General features: G+C 45.6%; 1 protein-coding gene across 4 annotated transcripts in view; it reads left to right on the forward strand.

Moving 5' to 3' along the window:
- Positions 1 to 22,629, forward strand: part of CASR (calcium sensing receptor) — a 181,711-nt gene that overhangs the window by 69,975 nt on the left and 89,107 nt on the right. For all 4 annotated transcript variants that reach the window (XM_039504209.1, XM_039504222.1, XM_039504211.1 and 1 more), the window contains one exon: positions 10,741 to 11,192. In XM_039504209.1, coding sequence (XP_039360143.1) covers positions 11,005 to 11,192 — 188 coding nt within the window. In that variant the 5' untranslated portion in view covers positions 10,741 to 11,004. The remainder of the gene's footprint in view (positions 1 to 10,740; positions 11,193 to 22,629) is intronic.

Consider the following 22,629-nt stretch of genomic DNA (forward strand, 5'->3'; position numbering starts at 1 on the left):
AGTCGGTCCCCAGCCTGTAGCGGTACATGGAATTCCTCCATCCTAAGTGCAGGACTCTGCACTTGTCTTGCATCTGAAGAAGAGTATTCAACATTCAGCTCATGCTGCTGCAAACGTCTGTGTTCTATAAGGTGCCACAGGATTCTTTGTTGCTTTTACAGATCCAGACTAACACGGCTACCCCTCTGATACTTGTCCTTGTTGAACGTCATCAGATTTCCACCTCACCACTTCTACTTGATTTTTCTCTGTTAATATATCCAAACATCATATTTGTTCTCTTATCCACTGCAGGACACTGGGAGTTTATGTTCAGTTGGTTGCACACCAAGCCCCCTCAGGCTTTTCCTAAGTCATTACCTGCTAAAATTCCAAGTGTGACCTACATTCTTTGTTCCTAGACGTTTGGACTTGTATTTGTCTGTATTAAAATGATGTTTTAGCAAACCTAGATTGCCATGCAATTCAGATTATTTTTCAGAATGGACATGTCACTGTTTAAAGCTAATAAATAGTACTGGTCCAAAAATGAGTCCCTGAGGGATCTCACTTAGTGTCAATCTCATTGGAGGACAATTCCTCTTTTACAATTTATTTAAATATCAGTTATCCAGTTTTTAATCAATTTAATATGTGCTGCATTGATTTTGTATAGTGCTCATTTTTAATTAGAATGTCATTTGATACCAAGTCAAATGCCTTACAGAAATCTGAATATATTATGTTAACTTTGTCAGCTAAACTTGTAATCACATCAAGTACCTATTTTACATTTGTAAAACCAGACCTAGTTTTCACAGAACCACATTGATTGGCATTAGTTTTTGTATCATCCTTTTATTCTTTACTGATTGCAATCTGGATCAGCTAATTGGCTTCCAGGCACTCCTGTGTACTGTTTTTAAATATTGGCAAAATATTAGCTTTTTCCCATACCTCTGGAACTTCCCCAGTATTCTGAGATTTGTTCACTAATCAACAGCAGTGGCTCTGAGAGCTCCTCAGCCAATTATTTTAAAACAATTTGGTGCAAATTACCTGGTTCTGCAGTTTTTAAGCAGTTTAACTTTAGATTGCTGTTTAAAATCCTGCCTAGTTACTGTTTGTTTATGAAATACTTTCTCTTCTAGGTAAGATGTAAAAACATCATCCAACATCTTCCGAGTAGAGAACAGAAAATATTTGTTGACCTTTTCTGCATCGTTATTAAAAATGTTATATCCTTTCTTGTAAAAGACCCATGCCACTGCTATGATTTCTTTTGTTCTTCCCTATGCTCCCTCCCCTGATTCTGTGTCTGCCTGCACAGGACCCTCTTCATCTCCCTCTTACATTGCCCTCCATCTTTCTCTCTCACTGAAACCTCCTTAATTCCCTCCACAGGAATTCAGGCAAAATGGCTGACATTTTATTTTTCCTTCCTGTGGAGTCCAAAACCCCAAAAGGCTGTATGTACAAAACAGAAAAAATACTTTGATAAAAATGGAAAATGAAGAATAAGACTGTTTCAAAAAAATGTGAATTGAAAACATTAAGGATATTTTTTTAATTCTTCACAAAAAAATCTTAACCAGCTCTGTGTGTGAGGCAAACATGTAGAAAGACAAGATCTCAGTTGTGAAGAGTTTGCAATATAAATATTTGCTTTCTATTAGGGATAAAGTTTAGAGTGTAACAAATATTTGCTAAAGAACGGAAGTAGAAATAGATACAGAGCCTTCTGCTCAATTCAATCACTTAGTAATCTGATCTTTTAATTTGTGTGTTGAAACCACAGGAACAAAATTATTTGTACTAATAGCACAATTTCCACCCTATCCTTTGATAAATTTTGATGACTGCAGGCATGCATTAGTGGATAATTCAACCGCTGACTCTAAAAAGTTGTCATTAATAAGGAAGAGACCGACATTCTTAATGAAATTAAGGAAAATAGAGCCCAAGGAAGATCTGTGATAACAAAAGATGACAGAGGGTGGAGGGGCTGGCTAGTTCAGGGTGCTGGCAAGAAGCAAGAGCTTTGCATCTGTACACCAGTGTTTACAAACCCTCTCTCTGTCTGTGACTGAAAATATTTGATAACTATTGTGGATTGTATAAAGTGAGTTGGGGAATCTCGGAGCCAGATTTACACAGGCATTTATGTACCTATAGATTCAGATAGGTGCCTAGTGAGATTTTCAGTAGTGCATAAGAAGTGAATGGGAGTTAGGTGCCTGCCCTGCTTAGGTGCTTCTGTAAATCCCACTAGGCACCTATATACATCTTTAAGCACCTAAATACCTTTGTAAATCTGGCCTCCAATCTATTTCCTCAGGGAAAAATGTTTTATTTGCATAATTCACCTCATTTAGATACATACCAGTTCAGATGAGGGCCACATCTAGTCCAGTGTCTGATAAGGGCCAGTTCCAGATTATTCAGAGGAAGATGCAAGAAACCCCATACATCTGTACATCTGTACTTGGCTTATGCCATGAAATTTATATTTTCACTCTATCTCGTGTTATCAGGTTATCATTATCTGTATTTAAATCTAATCCTTTTAAAAATCTTGTCATGCTCTTGGTCTGAGTGATAGCATGTGGCAATGAGTTCCACATGCATTGTTTTTAAACGTGTAGTAAAGGGTTGCAGCCTGGTGCACTGAAGATAAGCATGGGGCACAGTTTCCCTGTGCACACAACACTGGTAGGTATCAGGGGAATTTATGAAGTTCACCAGCAACATGCCCATGCTCATGCCTCCATGAAGGAGCTACTAACTCAAATCCCTGGCATCTTACAGAAAAAAGCTAGAGAATACACTCTCCCACTGAGGATCCTGCCACATGGTGTCTGGGCAGGACACAGGGGTGAGAGAGTGGATGGTACGGAGCACAAGCATGCTTTGAGCAGGATGACCTCCTGAGATCACTTCCAACCCTGATATTCTATGATTCTATGAAGGTGTTCCATGGGTGGGGCTGGAAGGAGAAATGACTGGATAGGATGCAGCCTGCTCAGGTGGAGAATGAGGGATATCTGGAAGGCCAAGAAGACAGGGCTGTGCAGAAGCAGAAAGCTCTGAACTTCAGTGACCACAGAAGACTTCAAACACAGACCAGGCCTGCTAGGAGTAATCCAGGACTTTCTTCTGGAGCAGTGTTTCGACCTCCAGGGAGGTTATGAAATGCAATTCAGGGAAGTTGCAAAGCAGTGAACATTTCATTACAGTTTAAAGCAAAGAAAATCTGTTCAAGTATTTCCTGTCAACTTCTCAGAACACACAAATTCTACAGGCGTATCATTGTTATAATTGATACATGTTTTTACTCATACTTTTATAATGTAAAGGATTGTGAAAATGTTTGACTTTGAACAGGAGCCACCAACCTGCAAAGAGTGAGAAATACTGCTCTAGAGATTAGCCTGGGTATTCATTGTCACCAGCTCTTCTGAGTCCCTGGTTGCAATGATGATGTCATCAGCATACACTGACAGCACCAGCTTTCTCTCTGAGCACTAACCTCATCAGCCGTTGATAGAAGAGATAGAGGAAGGGCTTTATGGCAGTGGAATAGTTGGTTGGACAGAGGGCATTCCTGATGACAGGGTCTGGTTGAGCTTAAGCAAGCAGCTGCAGAACAGAATGCCACTGAGAAGAACCCTGCAAAGTGGATCTCAAAGCCAGACCCAAGCAACTTTCCCAAAAGATAAACATGATCCTCCTAGCCAAGGGCCAGACAGGTGAGGGAAAAGACCATCCCTAGTTGCAGGCTGGAGAAGGTCTGAGACCAGTTGGAATAAGAAGAAGTGGGTATTCACCCACGAAAGCTCATGCTGCAAAACGTCTGTTAGTCTATAAGGTGCCACAGGATTCTTTGCTGCTTCTACAGAACCAGACTAACACGGCTACCCCTCTGATACTTGTCAAATATAGTCAGTCTGGGACAGAGTAGGTCTGGTTAAGGTGAGTCACTACTATCATCATAGACTTCTGCTGCAGCAAGATTGCCCTCCTTATGACTTTAAAGTCCATGCATAGGAAGAATACTAATAACTTAGGGCACAAAAGCACTTTCTTAAGCAGCAGTGCAAGCACAGTCTTTGTGCATGAATGGGGGAGTACACAGCTCCCCAGTGACCTGGTCCACACAGTGAGAAAGTCTAGACTGAGGATGTCTCAGAACACAACGTCATAAAAATTTAGGGCTGGAAGGGAAATCGAGAATCCATTCGTCTGCATTGAAGCAGGACCAAGTTTACGTAGACCATCCCTGGCAGGTCTTTGTCCAACCTGTTCTTGAAAACCTCTGAGAGGGATTCCACAATACCCCTTGGAAGGTTAAGCTATTCCAGAGATTAACTACCTTTATACTGTAGTTGGAAAGTTTTTCCTAATATCTAACCTAAACATCCCTTGCTGCATATCAGGTGGGTTACTTCTTATCCTCCCTTCAATGAACATGAAGAACAATTGATCACCATCCTCTATAACAACCCTCAACATATTTGAAGACTGTTATTGGGTCCCCACTCAGTCTTCTTGTCTCAAGACTAAACATGCTCAGTTCGTTTAACCTTTCTTCCTAGGTCAGGTTTTCTTTGATCATTTTTGTTGCTCCCCTTTGGAGACACTCCAATTTTTCCACAGCTTTCCAAAAGTGTGACATCCAAAACTAGACACAGTATTCCAGCAGAGACCTCAGTAGTGCTGAGTAGAGCAGGACAGTTACCTCACGTATTTTATTTCTGACATTTTTCTTAATATACCCCAGAAAGATATTAGCCTTTTTCGGGATTACATCACATTGTTGGCTAATATTTAATTTGTGATCCACTATAATCCCCAGATCCTTTTCAGCAGTACTCTTGCATAGAGTTATTCCACATTTTGTATCTCTGCACTTGATTTTTCCTTTCTAAAAGTAATAGTTTGTTGAATTTCATCTTGTTGATTTCAGACCAAGTCTCCAATTTGTCAAGATCATTTTGAATTCTAATCCTGTCTTCGAAGTGCTTGCAATCCCTCTCATCTTTGTATCATCTGCAAATTTTATAAGCACACTCTTTTCTCCATTAGCCAGGTCATTAATGAAAATGTTGAATAGTACTGGACCCAGGACAGACGCCTGCAGCACCCCACTAGATATTCCCTCCCTTTTTGACAGCAAACCATTGACAACTGCTGTTTGAATACAATCTTTCAACCAGTTGTGCATCCACCTTATAGTAATTTCATGTAGACCATGTTTCCCTAATTTGCCTATGAGAATGTCATGTGGGACTGAGTCAAAAAGCCTTTCTAAAATCAAGATATATCATGGGTTCCCCCCATCCACTAGTCCAGTAACCCTGTCAAAGAAAAAAATAAGTTAGGCATGATTTGTTCTTGACAAATCTATATGGGCTGTTCCTTATAAACCTATTATCCTCTCAGTGTTTATAAAGTGATTGTTTCATAATTTGTTCTGGTATCTGGAACAAAAAGTAAGATACAAAAAGTAAGATGACTGGTCTATAATTCCCTGTTCTGTCTTTGTTCCCCCTTTTAAAGGTAGGTACTATGTTTGCCCTTCTTGAGTCTTCTGGGATCTCACTCGTCCTCCAGGAGTTCTCAAAGATAATTGCTAATGGTTCCAAAATTGCTTCCGCTAGGTCCTTAAGTACCCTAAGGTGAATTTTGTCAGGCCCTAATGACTTGAATACATCAAATGTATCTAAATATTCTTTAATCCAGGGTTCGGCAACCTTCGCATGCGGCCCATCAGGGTAATATGCTGGCAGGCCACGAGACATTTTGTTTACATTGACTGTCCACAGGCATGGCCCCCCGCAGCTTCCAGTGGCTGCGGTTTCCCGTTCCCAGCCAATGGGAGCTGTGAGAAGTGTCAGCCAGCAGATTACCCTGATCGGCCACGTGCCGAAGGGTGCCAACCCCTGCTTTAATCTGTTCTTTCCCTGTTCTGGATTGTGTTCTTTCCTCCTTCTTGTTAATATTAACTTTGTTAAGCATCTGGCCACCGTTAACCTTTTTAGTGACAACTGAAGCAAAATATGTATTAAACACCTCAGCCTTCTTGATGTCATCAGTTATTAGCACTCCTTTCCTGCTAGGTAAGGTACCTACACTTTCCTTCATCTTGCTGTTGCTCTTAATGTATTTATAGAACTTTTTATTATTAACTTTTTTGTCCCTTGTTATGTTTAAATCATTTTATAATGTAGTCTTTCCGATTTTTTTCTCTACGTGCTTGTAGTATTCTTTTATATTCATCCTTAGCAACTTGTCCATGTTTCCACTCTTTATAGGATTCTTTATTGATTTTCAGGTCATTAAAGAACTCCTGATGGACATTCTTTCACATCAGCATAGTTTGCTTTTATGCCTTTCATATTTTCTCTTTGAAAAACTGCCAGTTCTCCTGAATTCCTTTTTCCCTTGGATTTTCTTCCCATGGGACTTTACCTGCCAGTTCTATGAGTCTATGAGTTAAAGGAAGTCTGCTTTTTCATGTTGATTGTCCTTATTCTGCTGCTCTCACTCATTCCTTTCCTTAGAATCATGAAATATATCTTTTCATCATCCCTTTTATTCAAATTGCCTTCAGCGTCTGGACTGGCAACAAATTCCTCCCTATTAGAATCAAGTCTAAAATGGTTTCCCCAGGGTTACTTCCTCCACTGTCTGAAACAAGAAGTTGTCCCCAACACATTCCAAGAACTTATTGGAAACTTTGTGTGTTGCCATATTACTTTTCCAACAGATCTCTTAGTAGTTAAAGTCTCCCATTGCTATCAGATGTTTGTGTTTTTGATGTTTCTGTTATTTGTTCTAGAAATGCCTTATCCACCTGCTCTTCCTGATTAGCTGGTCTATAGTAGACCACTCCCTGGATTTTGCCCCCATCTTTCCCCTGTTATCTTCACCCAGGGACTTTCAGCTGGTCTGCCTCTCACTTTTTTTTGGACCTCGCTGCTGTCAGTTGGTGTGCGTGTGTGCTCTCTCCATATGCTGTCCCAGCCTTGTGTAGGAAGCTGGCTCAGCAGACTTCGATAGTATTACCGAGAAAGACCACAGACTCAGTTCAGTGGTGAAGGTGCTTGATCAGGTTTATTGGCAATAAAGCATGATCCAAGTGCCTGGTATACTCTACGGGAGCACTAACACGTGTGCCTGTTACAATGGACTCAGATGAGTCAGTGGTGGGACTTTCCAGTGCCCCTCTCGTCTGGATAAGAAATGTCCCTCCTATGAATTCTTTTTTATACATTGATACAAACAAGTTACATATTACACTCCTGGTGTGTTTAATTACCGACCCTACACCTTGTACCTGCTGGTTCAAACAAAACATTTCCATTCATCATCCTGTTCTTCCATCCTTTTCCTTATTCCTTGTGTTCCTGTATCATCTCTCAGGATTGTGTTTATGCCATGACTGTATGTTGTGTGTATCTGTACTAGCCTTCTGGAATGTGTGTCCCTGTCTCAGCCCGTATGACTCAATGGTCAGTTTATAGATTCCCAGGGATTTGCTGTTGTGCATTAGATGGAGGGTTTCTGAGAACTAGGCTAGAGTCAGAAAGAAGCGGTAGTCACCTCTAGGGAGAGGGATAGTTCAGTGGTTTGAGCATTGTTCTGCTAAGCCCAGGGCTGTGAGTTCAATCCTTGAGGGGGCCGTTTAGGGATCTGGGGCAAAAATCAATAAGGGGATTGGTCTTGCTTTGAGCAGCGGGTTGGACTAGATGACCTCCTGAGGTACCTTCCAACCCAGATATTCTATGTTCTTATGAGGGAGTTCATTTCCCAGGACCCCACCATTAGAGAGAGATGATTTTTTTTCAAAATGAAATGTTTTGATTTTCATTGTGAAATTATTGATTGTTTTGAATTTTACTTCAGTTTTATTTAAAATCAAAAGGTAAAAACAAACTTGAAAATTAAATGAAACATTTAAACAAAAAGTCAAAATTTTGACATTTCCCGTGAAATGAAAATTCTGAAAAACGTAACTTCAGAATTAGTGAAATTGTTTATAAAAATAGTTTCATTTTGACAAGGTTGAAATGCTTTGAATGTAACAATTGAAACAATGAAGTTGAAATGAAGCTCTTTGACCTTATTGAAAGTGTTTTGATAATTTTTCATTGAAATTTTTGACAAAATCATGACATTCCTGCAAAACATTTTGATTTTGTTGAATCAGAAAGTTCTGGTGGAAAGTTTTTGACCAGCTCTAACTAACAATGATCCAGGGTACCTAGGAAATCAGATGTCTGCTGATAGAAGAGCACTTGCTCCAAGTCCCATATCAGAGTATAGATGTAGAGAAGGTTTAGTACCAACTTCTTCACTCAGAGGTGCAGCAGATTTCCTGGTGTGACTTCAGCCACCTCAAGCGCCTGGGGACCTAGGGTTTGGGAGAACAGCTTGGCAACCTGACCATAAACATTTGTGAGGCGGCTAAAGGAAACCTTCTCTCCCCACTCCAACCAACAGCTGGTTTAAGAAGGCAGAATCATGTGCCTTTCCCATCAGGGAGAGAGTTGTGGCCTAGCCATGGTGGTGAGAAATGGGAGGAAAAACTAAGGAAAAACACAAAAGGGAGATAACCCAAACCCACAGTAGTATCACGATTCCCTATGATACTAGGCCTGGCTTTTAGATCCTGTGCAGGGACATGGAAGACCTAAACCAAGCAATACATGAAAACAAGGACAAATGAAAGGCCATCTGGCAACATTTTGGAGAGTGGGTGAGAAACAAAAAGGTTCAGGGGGCACAGGAGTTTGTGTGTATGACTATGTGTGTATGTGTGTGTGCCTCTGTGTATATGTGCATAACAAGAGAGTTTCTCCCTCAAGTCTTTGTGCACAGAACTACAAACCTAGAGTCCCTGAGCTTTACTCTCAGCTCTTCCACTGTCTGTTATTGTTTCCTGAGAAAAACAATTTATTGAGAATGCATGAAGAACTTCCACATATGTCTCACACAATGTCCATGACACTTAGAGATTCATAGATTATAAGGCCAGGAGGAATCGCTGTGATCATCTAGTCTGACTTCCTGCACAACACAAGCCACAGAGCTTCCTTGAATTAATTCCTGTTTGAACTAGATCACATCTTGTAGAAATACATCCAATCTTAATTTTAAAATGTTAATTGATGAAGAATCTACCACAACCCATGGTACATTGCTCCAATGGTTGATTACCTTGTTAAAAATGTGCACCTTGCTTCTAATCTGAATTTGTCTAGCTTCAGCTTCCAGACCTTGCATCTTGTTATACTTTTGCTAGATTGAAGAGCTTTCCATTAGCAGATTTTTTTTCCACATGTACATATGTGCAGACTGTGATTAAGCCACCTCTTAACTTAGGAGGTCTGTTAATATGTTACAGAAGGAACTCTTCTGAACACAGATGAGATACAATATTTAGCTTCCCAACAGGATGCAGGCCTCAAAGCAGGATTAGTAACTAAACCAGGAATGGTATGATCAGTGAACCTCAGAAGACTCAGAGGTTCATCTTGGAGAAGTATCCTGATTCCACATGGTTTTCCATGCCATTTTGGGTGGCAAGGCTTGTGAGAAAAGATTTTTTTGTTAGCTTCTTTCTGCTGGGGAGAAAGGAATCTGGCCCAAACAAGAAGGTGGTAAGGACTGTGTGAAAATGGAGTGGAAAACCCTAGCCAAACAATTTACCATATTTCTTTGAGTATCAAATATGTTTGGTTTGAGTTTTGGGCCAAGGTGTAGATTGGTTCTTACTTTACTTAAATAGGGTTTCCCATTCTCTACTTGCTTTATGTCATCTCTCCTATCCTAAATGGGATGTAATCTTCCACCCTGATCCCCAGTTACCACCATGTGCACTGTTTATATAGGGCTCACTCTAGGTTTTGCAAGGCTCATTGTGAAGTAAGACACACAAATCTTCAGGCAGACTTCTGTAACCCACTTAGCACATCTGGGGGTGGGTGGGAGAATTTGGCAGCTGAGAGGGTCCAGGGGACTTGTTAAGGGATTGGGGATTGTCATGTAGATTTCATAAACTAGAAGTGGGGCAGGGAGTATCTCAGCAACTAGAAGAGGTGGAGCCCAAAGATTCATTTTTCAAAGTAGGAGTGAGTTGTTATGGGCTTTTGTGTGGAGGAAGGGCTGGATGTGTCCTGGGAAGGGGAATCTGACAAAGCAGGGCCACTCTTGAATGCATGGGACCCTGTATAATTTTGCATTGGTTAGTGTCTAGCTAGGACTGGTGCTGCTATACATACAGAATTTCCATGGATGTTTCATATCATAGAATATCAGGGTTGGAAGGGACCTCAGGAGATTATCTCAAAGCAGGACCAATCCCCAGACAGATTTTTCCCCCACATCCTTAAATGGCCCTCTCAAGGATTGAACTCACAACCTTGGGTTTAGCAGGCCAACATGCAAGCCACTGAGCTATCCCTCCCCCCGTATCTGCCATGTATTGTTGCAACATTGTTGTGTGGAGGTGCAGTGATGTAACACCGTCATGAGTTTGGGACTCTTCAGTAGCCGAAGAAGTAGGATAAACCCATGAAAACCAGGCCTATACCACGTATTGATAGGAGTGGTGACCCTTGCTCTCCTATGAAAACTGAAATAGAGTAGGCATAACGCAGTAAGCAGTGGGGGTACATGATTAAAAGGTACTGCACAAAAGTGCAAAGAACAATTCTTTGTGTACTTGGTCATTTTTTATATCTCATTTTTTTTCAGAAGGTCTCAGAGATGGGCTCCACATAACACGTCAGTTCTGAAGAACCAAAGACTGTAGGATCAGTAGTGTACAATGGAGAAGACTTCAGGAGAAATACCAGTCTTGAGGCTACCATCTTGTGGCTTATTGTACTGCAGACATGCACTCCCAACCCAGAGTGTGCTGCCTTAGGAGAGGAAATACTTGTCAGACATTACTAGATCCATTTATTTTCTTACATCTTTTTTACTTTTGCGTCCTGTAATCCACTTGTGAAAAGAGGAATGATGACTTTTTATAGTTGCTGTTTGATTCTCTTGGCGTTTACCTGGAACACCTCTGCCTACGGACCAAACCAAAGGGCGCAGAAGAAGGGAGACATTATTCTTGGGGGACTGTTCCCCATTCATTTTGGAGTGGCTGCCAAAGACCAGGATTTAAAATCTAGGCCAGAATCAGTGGAGTGTATAAGGTAAGCCAAAAAGAAACTGGTAAAAATCTACAATGCCGGAGCTGTTACCTTGATCAGTTATAAGTGAGGTGCCTTACCACTTCAGTAGTATAGCTGTAGCTAACTATCAAATACAACACATCTTTACTGTGTATAGTATCTTTAATACAATTTGTAACCCAAATGCTTTACAGAGTTAAGTATTTGTCTTTTGCTTTTTATGACAAGAACTCAAGCTCCAATTCTGGATTCCATCTATGTTATCTTTGTTTTTTGCTACTGATGAAGGGCACCATGTGAAGGCAGTAGACTTGCTCCTCAAAGAGTTAAATAATACAAGACCATGGAAGTGTGTGGTGTAAAGAGAATGAATGGTGAATAAGCTAAAGTAAATGTTAAGAATTATTTGGGAGCTTACAATGAGAAAGATCGATACAAGTTATAGTTCCAAATGCTGCCAAATCGCAAATACACAAATCTATTCAGGCAACGAATAATGGATGTTTAATTAATATATATATATATACTTCACTTAAAGTCACAGCAAACGCAATGGAAGTGACCAAAATTTTATATAAGATTGTCTGACTACAGTCATGTGTGGCAAAAAAGGGTTTTGAAATAATGAAATCTTATATTTTTGTTGTGCCTTTCCTCCTCCCTCCCAAAGCACTTCACTTACTGTGAGCTAAATTTTAAAAGTGTTTAGGTGCCTAAAGGTGCAGATAGGTGGGCATTAGATGGCGAGGCACTTTTGAAAATTCCACTAGGCACCTATCTTCCTCCTTAGGCACTTAAATACTTTAAGAAATCTGGCCCTATGGTCCCAAACCTGAATTCCATAATCAATCCTTGCTCAACCAAAATTCAGTTACTTTTGTGTAAATACTGCCTATAGACTGGGCAAAGCCTTTGGCACTAAGCTCTATGTGCATGTATGTGAATTGCTTCTTCCACTACCAAAATATAGCCAGTTCTGGGATGAGATGTGGCTTATGTTTAACCTTGCACAGCAACACTACATAGCAATTTAAGATTGGAAATTATGACAAAAATTGAATTCAATTGAAACTTCATGAAGGCAAAATGTAAGATATTCAGTTTGGAATTTGGTCATGACAAAAAGGGAGAAACACTTGTGCTCCTGAGCAGTAAAGTGGCATGGGACTTTAATAACAACACATGGTCAGGGCATCTGTTTTACACCTTATCTAAAAATAGCATGTCTCGAAGCATACTGACTTCTAATACTAGGCGGGGGAATTAGTTCAATACATATTCAGAATGATGATAATGAATGCCTAACGCCATTCCTGCTTCACCTAGAGCAGTGGTTTTCAACCTGTGGTCTGCAGACCCCGGGCAGGGGGAGACAATGTTTAAGAAGTCTGAGAAAGGTTGTTGTTACGATAGAACAGTGATTTTCAACCTGTGGTCCACAGATCCTTGGACTATGTCTAAGATTTCCAAAGGGGTCTGCACCTCCATTCGAAATTTTGTAGGGATTCACAAATAGAGGTTGAAAATCACTGACTTAGGGTATGTCTACACTACAAGAGTAGTTCGATTTAACTTAGGTCGAATTTGTGGATTCGACCTTATGAATTCGAATTTGTGTATCCACACTAAGGACACTAATTCGACTTTGTGAGTCCACACTAACGGGGCAAGTGTCGACATTGGAAGCGGTGCATTCTGGGCAGCTATCCCACAGTTCCCGCAGTCCCCGCTTCCCATTGGAATGCTGGGTAGAGCCCCCAATGCCTGCTGGGGGAAAAATATGTCGAGGGTGGTTTGGGGTAACTGTCGTCATTCAACCATCACTCCCACCCTCCCTCCCTGAAAGCGCCGGCGGGAAATCTGTTAGCGCACTTTTCTGGTCAGTGACAGCGCGGACGCCACAGCACTGCGAGCATGGAGCCCGCTGCGATCATCGCTGCACTTATGGCCGTTGTCAACTCCTCGCACCTTATCGTCCACCTCTTCCACAGTCAGCTGCTGAGAAATCGGGCTAGGAGGCTCCGGCAGCACGGTGAGGACATGAAGTGTCAGAGTGGCACAGACCTCTCACAAAGCATGGGATCCCGCGCCGCGGAGATCATGGTGGCAATGGGTCACGTTCATGCTATGGGACGGCAATTCTGGGCCCGGGAAACAAGCACGGACTGGTGGGACCGCATAGTGCTGCAGGTCTGGGATGAATCACAGTGGCTGCGAAACTTCAGGATGAGTAAGGGCACTTTCCTTGAACTGTGTGACTTGCTGGCCCCTGCCCTGAAGCGCCAGGACACTCAGATGCGAGCAGCCCTGAGTGTGCAGAAGCGAGTGGCCATAGCCCTCTGGAAACTTGCAATGCCAGACAGCTACCGGTCAGTAGCGAACCACTTTGGCGTTGGCAAATCTACCGTGGGGGTTGCTGTGATGCAAGTAGCCCACGCAATCGTTGACCTACTGCTCTCAAAGGTAGTGACCCTGGGAAACGTCCAGGTCGTCATAGATGGCTTCGCCGCGATGGGATTCCCAAACTGCGGTGGGGCTATAGATGGCACTCACATCCCTATCCTGGGACCGGCCCACCAGGCCAGCCAGTATATTAACCGAAAGGGCTACTTTTCAATGGTGCTGCAAGCACTGGTGGACCATAGGGGACGTTTTACCAACATCTACATTGGGTGGCTGGGCAAGGTTCATGACGTGCGTGTTTTCAGGAACTCTTGTCTGTTTAGACGCCTGCAGGAAGGTAGTTTCTTCCCGGACCACAAAATAACTGTTGGGGATGTGGAGATGCCTACAGTGATCCTCGGGGACCCAGCCTACCCGCTAATGCCCTGGCTCATGAAGCCCTATACAGGCGCCCTGGACAGTGACAAAGAACTCTTCAACTACCGGCTGAGCAAGTGCAGAATGGTGGTGGAGTGTGCTTTTGGACGGCTCAAGGGGAGATGGAGGAGCTTACTGACTCACTCGGATCTCAGCGAAACCAATATCCCCATTGTTATTGCAGCTTGCTGTGTGCTCCACAATCTCTGTGAGAGCAAGGGGGAGACCTTTATGGCGGGATGGGAGGTTGAGGCAAATCACCTGGCTGCTGATTATGCTCAGCCAGACACCCGTGCGATTAGAAGAGATTCAAACTGGCCAGACAGGAAAAGGAATTCAAATTTTCCCGGTGCTTTTCCTGTATGGCTGATCAGAACATCTGAGCTTGGACTGCTGTCCAGAGCGTCAACACAGTGGTGCACTGTGGGATAGCTCCCGGAGCTACTAAGGTCAATTTCCGTCCACACATAGGCTAACTCGACATAGCCATGTCGAATTTAGCGCTATTCCCCTCGTCGGGGTGGAGTACCGAATTCGAACTAAAGAGCCCTCTAGGTCGAACTAATTAGCTTCCTGGTGTGGACGGTTGCACGATTAAATCGAATTAACGCTGCTAAATTCGACATAAACTCCTAGTGTAGACCAGGCCTTAGCTTTCCTTAGTGGTCTCCCATCCAAATACTGAGCTGGTTGAATCCAACTAGTTTGTAAGATCAGACAGAGGCACAGCACACAGTGGTCTGAATACAGTGCATAAGAGAGCAGAAGGAAAGAACTGTAACAAAACAATTCTAAAGCTTCTCTTGTTTTATTCAATACACTTACCGGTCCCTAAAAACTATAAGCTAGATCTACATCTAGGGAAATGCAACCTAGATGGTGCTACCAGAAGGTGGGTGCAAAACTGGTTGGGAAACCGTTCCCAGAGAGTTGTTATCAGTGGTTCACAGTCATGCTGGAAGGACATAATGAGTGGGGTCCTGCAGAGATCAGTTCTGGGTCTGGTTCTGATCAATATTTTCATCAATGATTTAGATAACGGCAGAGAGAGTACACTTATAAAGTTTGTGGATGATACCAAGTTGGGAGAGGTTGCAAGTGCATTGGAGGATAGGATTAAAATTCAAAATGATCTGGACAAACTGGAGATATGGTCTGAAGTAAATAGGATGAAATTAAGGACAAAGGCAAAGAACTCCATTTAGGAAGGAACAATCAGTTGCACACAAACAAAATGGGAAATGACTGCCTAGGAAGGAGTACTGCAGAAAGGGATCTGCGGGACATAGTGGATCACAAGCTAAATATGAGTCAACAGTGTAACGCTGTTGCAAAAAAACCAAACATCATTCTGGGATGTATTAGCAGACGTGTTGTAAGCAAGACACAAGAAGTAATTCTTCTGCTCTATTCCATGCTGATTAGGCCTCAACTGGAGTATTGTGTCCAGTTACCAATCTCCTAGAACTGGAAGGGACCTTGAAAGGTCATCTAGTCCAGCCCCTGCCTTCACTAGCAGGACCAATTTTTGCCCCAGATCCCTAAGTGGCCTCCTCAGGGATTGAACTCACAACCCTGGGTTTAGCAGGCCAATGCTCTGGGTGCCACATTTCAGTAAACATATGGACAAATTGGAGAAAGTCCAGAGAAGAGCAACAAAAATGACCTAGAAAACATGACCTATGAAGGAAGATTGAAAAAAATGGGTTTGTTTAGTCTGGAAAAGAGAAGACTGAGAGGGGACATGATAACAATTTTCAAGTACATAAAAGGTTGTTACAAGGAGGAGGGAGAAAAATTGTTTTTCTTAACCTCTGAGGATAGGACAAGAAGCAATGGACTTACATTTCAGCAAGGAAGGTTTAGGTTGTACATTAGGAAAAACTTCCTAACTGTCAGGGTGGTTAAGCGCTGCAATAAATTGCCTAGGGAGGTTGTGGAATCTCCATCATTGGGGATTTTTAAGAGCAGGTTAGACAAACACCTGTCAGGAATGATCTAGGACAGTGCTTCTCAAGCTATCTTATGTGGGGGACCGGCAATTTTTTTTCCCAATGTGCCAGGGACCGGTGCCATATTATTATCCTATTTGACGCTCTTATGAGGAAACTCACCGCGGACCGGCAACCGATGGCTTGCGGACTGGCACCGGTCCGCGGACCACCACTTTGAGAAGCACTGGTCTAGATAATACTTAGTTCTGCCAGGAGTGCAAGGGACTGGACTAGATCTCTCAAGGTCCCTTCCAGTCCTACGATTCTATGATTCTACACAGTGGACTTAGATTCAGTGTTGCAACAGCTGACATTTAGGCACTCTGCCACCCAGTGGACTCCACAGCCCTTAGTTAGGTACCCAGGCTCCCTGTACAATTCACAAGGAGAATTTAGTGCCTGGGAAAGGTATTAATGGAAGGCAGCAAGCTGATCAGAGAGAGGCTTAAGCTAACCAGTAAGAAATGCCTATGTCCCACCCCCTCAAAGGGAGTTGGATGTCTCCTTTCACTCAAGATTCACAGCTATGAACCCAGGCGGTCCTTTGTAGCAAAAAACTGAGGGGGAAGAGGAGCGCCCTGCCACATACTCAGCACTCAAGTAGACGTCCTTGGCATTCGTTCATTGGGCCAGAGACTGAAAAATGACTCTATAGCCTGCTAGTTAGGGCACTGATGTGGGGGAGCCAGATTCAAGTTCCTATTGCTTCTTCAATGCATATTTAACTGTTTCATGCAAAGTTGAACAGCTTCAATGGGAGACATTGAGAGAGCCCCAACCCTAGAATACCCTGTAGCCCATTGGTTGGGAGTAGATCTGGTGCAAACGCTTGTTCTCACCCATCTTGGGTGAATGCTCTAACAACTCCTCTGCTCTGCCTTGTGCAGGGCCCAATCCTGTAAGCATGTTCTTAGGCAGCCTCTGAGGATGACTACTGCATTGGGCCCCACAGACAAGATAGGCAGGGGAATGCTTAGTTTGAGAACTCTACTGTGGCTTAGGCACAGAGCAGCTCAGCAGCAGCAGGATGTAGGCAGCTGCGCATGGCCACTGAGAGACATTTAGGAGTCTCAGGGATTTTGCTAGCAGAAATATTGGTGCCAAGGGAATTTATGCCCCTGCAGGGCACGTGCTGGAACTAGGGGTTCCGGGCATGCTGCTGCACCCCTGGCTTGAAGTGATTTCCATCATATGCAGGGTTTACAGTTTGATTCAAGGGTTCTCAGCACCCCCACTATACAGATTGTTCCACCACCCCTGCTTCAGGGTTAGGAAGCAGCTGAGCAGGGGTTTTGAGCATCTAAATTTTGGATTTAGGTGCCTAAATTTCCTTGTGGATCTAGCACTGAATGTATATAAAATCCAGCATACCTTCTCTGTCACACTCTCCAAGCAGTGGTGCATGTCAGCATTTGAACTTGATCCAGTGTTCCTTTACTGTCTTAGATGCAGTAAAATTGCATTTTAAATGTGCAAACTGACATCTTCAGGATCCAGCCTTTGCTTGCTCACATGGGTCCATTGACGTCAGTGGGGTTTGGATCAGGCTGATATTGAAGCAAAGCAATTAAGCCACTATGTATCTATGTAGGCTGCTCTTAGATAAGCATTCTCTGACTGATCTAACTCTGGGAACAGAGGTTCTTCGAGTACTTGCTCATGTCAGTTCCATTCTAAGTGTGTGCGTGCCCATGTGCATGACTGTTGGAAATTTTTGCCTTAGTGGTACCCGTGGGGCTGGCTATAGCACCCTCTGGAGTGCCGCACTCATGCCACAATATATCAGGCGCTGCCGGCCCACGCCCTCTCAGTTCCTTCTTGCTGCCCGTGGTGGCCAGTTAGACCACCTCTCCTGCTTGTCAAGAGCTAGCGATTAGTGTTAAGTAGTTGTTAAGTACATAGTTAGCTGATAGTTAAGGTCCCAGAGAGGACGTTGCCCCAAATGGGCCATGCCCCAAGCTCCCGGGTTTAAGCCCTGCTCGGTCTGTGGCAGGCCTATGCCTTTGAGTGACCCCCACGACAGCTGCCTTAAGTGCTTGGGGGAATCACACATCAAGGAGAGTTGCCGGATCTGTAAGAACTTTTGGTCTTGCACTCAGAAGGAGAGGGACATTCACCTCAGAGCTCTCCTGATGGAGTCTGCTCTCCGCCCGGCTTCTGAGCCCTCTGTGCAGGCTGCATCAAGTACTTCGGCCTCCGTGCGCAGTGCGCTGCCAGTGCCCGGGTCCTCTCGACACCGTTCGCTGTTGTCAGTGCCAAAGAAGAAAGCGAAGAAGCGCTCGCCGGTGCTGAGCAAGAAGATCCCGGGGTCATCTGATAAAGGGACTGGGCCTGTCCGCCAGCCTTCTCCGGAGCAGCGCGAGCGTGCCTCTGCGGCTGGGGCTCTTAGCCCTCTTAAAGGTCCGTCACTGACTCTGGTGAGTGGTATGGGACCCACCACCCTGCCTGCACCGCTGTCATCCTAAGCCCAGGCACAGAGAGAACACAGGTTTCTACCTGCTAATATGATGTCTCTGGTGCCGCAGGACCAGGCTAAAGCTCCCTGAGGGGGAAAGCCAGTGTTAAGACCCCCTCTGGGGGCGGGGAAGCACCATAGGTTGCCGGCCAAGCAATCCTGTGGCAGGTTGCAACTGCGCCGCCGGTCACCCAAACTCTCCCCCTGGATGCTGAGACATTATTCCTGAGTGCAGGGTCGACGCTCCTCATATTATGATTGATGCCTTTGTCCCTCTCGCCGATCTGCGTCTAGACGGTCTCAATCACTGTCACTGTGGGACTGTTCCCCCTTACGTTACCGGTCTCTGCGGCACCTTTCCCCCGACACTGATCTTCCCGGCACCAGGACCGTCCTCCCTGGTATAGCCACTGGTCGCTTATGCCTGGTCAGCACTCATTGGTAGCCACAACCAGCAAGCAGACCCAGGCGTCGATGGCTCCTCCCTGGTCACCAGAGAGTGGTTCCTTTGGCGTGGACACCCAGTTGAACCCATCACCCAGTGACAGGATTGGGCACTGGAAACGGCTCTGCTGTCCATGACAATGCAGTGGCAGCAAGGCCAGTGGCCAACACAGTGGTCATGTTGGGGAGCATGGGGCATCCCGGTGATGACGTTGCCCCCTTTGCAGTGAAGGTTGATGGCCCCACTGGCATCGGACCCACTACCAGAAGCTCGCTCCGAGGTTTGGGTGGAGGATCTGGTGCCCTACCCCAAACCTCCCTCTCCAGTGGCTGCTGAGCCCTCAGCACCTCCACCAGCGGCCAGGGCCTCCTCCTCTTCCCCGGACAAGGCAGTCGTGGGACCGACCAAGGCCAGCTCCCCGGATGACTTTAAAGAACACCAAGCCCTTCTCAGATGGGTGGCCAAAAAATTGTGGCTGGAAGTGCAGGAGATGACAGAGCAGGAGGACACCCTTTTCACAGTCCTCTCGGTCTCCATGCCTGCCCGGATTGCCCTACCTGTACATGATGGTGTCCTCAAGATTGCTAAGGCTTTATGGTAGACTCCATCCTCTATCCTACCCACCTTGAAATGGGCCGAGAAAAAGTACTTTGTGCTGGCCAAAGGTTTTGAGTACTTGTATACCCACACTCCCCCAACGAGAAGGACAAGCAGGTCCCCACCGCGTCTACCCTCAAAAACAAGGAAACCAAGAAACTTGATTTATTTGGCAAAAAAAAGTATTCAACTGCCAGCTTACAATTCCTGCTCGGCCGATACAATTTTAATCTCTGGGACAGTCTCTGGAAGTTCTAGGATTCCCGTCCTGAGTGTCAGGTTCAGGAGTTTGGTACCCTGGTAGAGGAAGGGATCGCGGCAGCCAGATGTCCTCTGCAGATGGCATGGGACTCAGCAGTGAGGGTGATCTTACTGGTGGTGGTTATGAGTCGCAGCTCCTGGCTCCAGACGGCAGGCCTATCCCATGGAGAGGCAGGCCTCAATTCAGGATCAATTCAGGATCCCCCTTTGATGGAGTTGGGCTCTTCTCCGATCAAATAGATGCCGGGCTACACGGGTTGAAGGACACTAAGGCTACCCGTCACTTGTTGGGCATGCATACCCCACAGTCTCTCAGAAAGCCATTCCGGCCTCCGCTGCCATCGAGGCCTTGGCAAGCCCGGCAAGGATCTTCAAGGAGAAAGGACACCGGGTTTAGTCATCACCGCCCTTCCTCCTCTCGTTCGCCAGCCCAGCCTGGACCCACTAAGCACCAGGGGGGGGTGTACGTATAAAAGTGATTGTTTTGAGGGTGCACTCAAGAGTGATGCTCCAGTCAGCTGGCTGGCTCCTGCCTGTCTTTTCCTCAACCACCTTTCTTCCTACTGCTCGGCCTGGTCGCAGGTTACCTCGGACTGCTGGGTGCTGGACATAGTAGCTCAGGACTATACCCTGCAGTTTGTGGCTAGCCCTCCTTCCTGCCCCCCTGCTTCCCTGTCCCTCTTAAGGGACCCTCTCACAAGCAACTCCTAGTTCAGGAGGTAGACAAGCTCTTGCAGTTGCGGGCTGTAGAGGCGGTTCCTCGGGACATGAAAGGAAGAGGATTCTACTCCTGATACTTCCTAATTCCAAAGGCCAAGGCGGGCCTCAGACCCATCCTGGACCTGCATGGCCTCCACAAGTCTCTCAAGAAGTTGAAGTTCTGCATGGTCTCCCTGGCCTTCATTATCTCCTCCCCAAATCCGGTGGACTGGTACGCCGCTCTCAACTTAAAGGACACTTACTTCCATGTCTGTATATTCCCAGGACACAGATGGTTCCTGCGTTTCATAGTTTTAGAGCACCACTTCCAGTTCATGGTGCTACCCTTTGGCCTGTCCTTGGCTGCCAGGGTGTTCACAAAATGCATGACACCATTAACGGTTTGCCTAAGATGTCGGGGGTGTCCAGATCTTTCTGTACCTTGACAACTGGCTCATCAAGGGCAGGTCTCTGGGACAGATGCAGAGAAGCCTCGATCTGGTACGCTACACCTGCAATGACCTGGGCCTGTTAATAAACACAGAAAAGTCCATGTTAACGCCAGTGCAGTACATAGAGTTTATTAGAGCGGTTCTTAATTCCACACAAGCCAGGGCCTTCCTTCCAGAGGCACGCTTTCAGGCCATGGTGGAGCTCATTGCCCACGTGAGGAGACATCCGATCACCATGGCCCACACTTGCCTGCGGCTGATGGGCACATAGCAGTGTGCACATACGTGGTGAGGCATGCCTGGCTTCATCTGCGACCCTTGCAAACATGGCTAGCAATGGTCTATGTTCCCAGCAGCAAGCGGTCACGGTGCCAGACTACATCCTCTCATCCTTGAACTGGTGGTTAGACCCCAAGTCAGTGCTGCAGGGAATTCCCTTTGTGTCCCCATCACCATCACTCACCCTGGTGTCGGACATGTGAGATCTGGGCTGGAGAGCTAACCTGGGTGGGCTCAGCACCCGAGGTCGCTGGATGCGGCACGACTTAGCTCTTCATATCAATGTCAGGGGGCTCAAGGTGGTGTGCCTGGCTTGTCAGGCGTTTTTGCCCCCACCTGAAAGGCAAAGTGGTGCAGGTACTCACGGACAACACAGCTGCAATGTATGTATCAACAGGCAGGGCGGTGCCAGGTCCTTGGCCCTGTGTTAAGAGACGCTCAGCCTCTGGGACCTTTGTGTGCAGAATGCCATCCACGTGGTGGCTGCTCACTTACCAGGAACCAGGAATGTCCTGGCAGATCACCTCAGCAGGATTTTCTCCTCTCGCCACGAGTGGACCCTCCATCTGGAGGTGGTCAACTTTATCTTCGGACGGTTGGAGACTCCCTAGGTGGACCTGTTTGCATCCAGACAGAACAGGAAGTACCATGTGTTCTGCTCCCTGTACGGTGGGGATGAGGGTTTCCTGTCGGATGCCTTCCTGATCCCGTGGTCGGGAGCACTGATGTACACCTTTCTGCCACTGCTGCTTATCCACAGAGTCCTGCTAAAGGTGAAGCAAGACAGAATGTGGGTCATTCTCATTGCCCTGGCGTGACCTCGCCAGCACTAGTTCGGCGTACTGCTGAGTCTTTCGGTGGCCAGACTTGCTGCAGTTACCTCTCCGTCTGGATCTGCTGTCCCATAACCGCGGCAATCTGCTGCACCTGAACCTGGCATCGCTGCACCTGACGGTGTGGCTGCTCCGTGGCTAAGCACAGATGAACAAAGGTGCTCAGCAGCAGTCCAACAGGTCCTGCTGGGCAGCAGGAAGCCTTCCAGCAGGGTTACCAATGTGGTCAAGTGGAAGTGCTTTACATGTTGGACATTGGACAAGCATATTAGTCCTGAGGAGATCTTGTTGCAGGACATTCTGGACTATTTGCTGCATCTAAAGCTTCAGGGCTTGTTGCTGTCTTCGGTCAAGGTGCACCTGGCAGCCATTTCTGCGTTCCACCCTCCACTTGAGGGCAGGTCTGTCTTTGCCCATCCCATGACGGTGTGATTCCTGAAAGGTCTAGAGCAGCCCGCACAACTCGAAAAGCGGCGGGGGCCATATTACTCCAAAGAAAACAGCTGAGGGCTGACCCCCGGCGCAGCACCACTGAAACACCACTCCCCCCAGCCCCTCCTGAAACACAACACCGCCCCCCAGTGCCGCCCACCCCGCGGAAACAAACCCTCCTTCTCCAGCGC

The sequence above is a fragment of the Mauremys reevesii genome, linkage group 1, assembly GCF_016161935.1.
Source record: "Mauremys reevesii isolate NIE-2019 linkage group 1, ASM1616193v1, whole genome shotgun sequence".
NCBI classification, from domain to species: domain Eukaryota; kingdom Metazoa; phylum Chordata; order Testudines; family Geoemydidae; genus Mauremys; species Mauremys reevesii.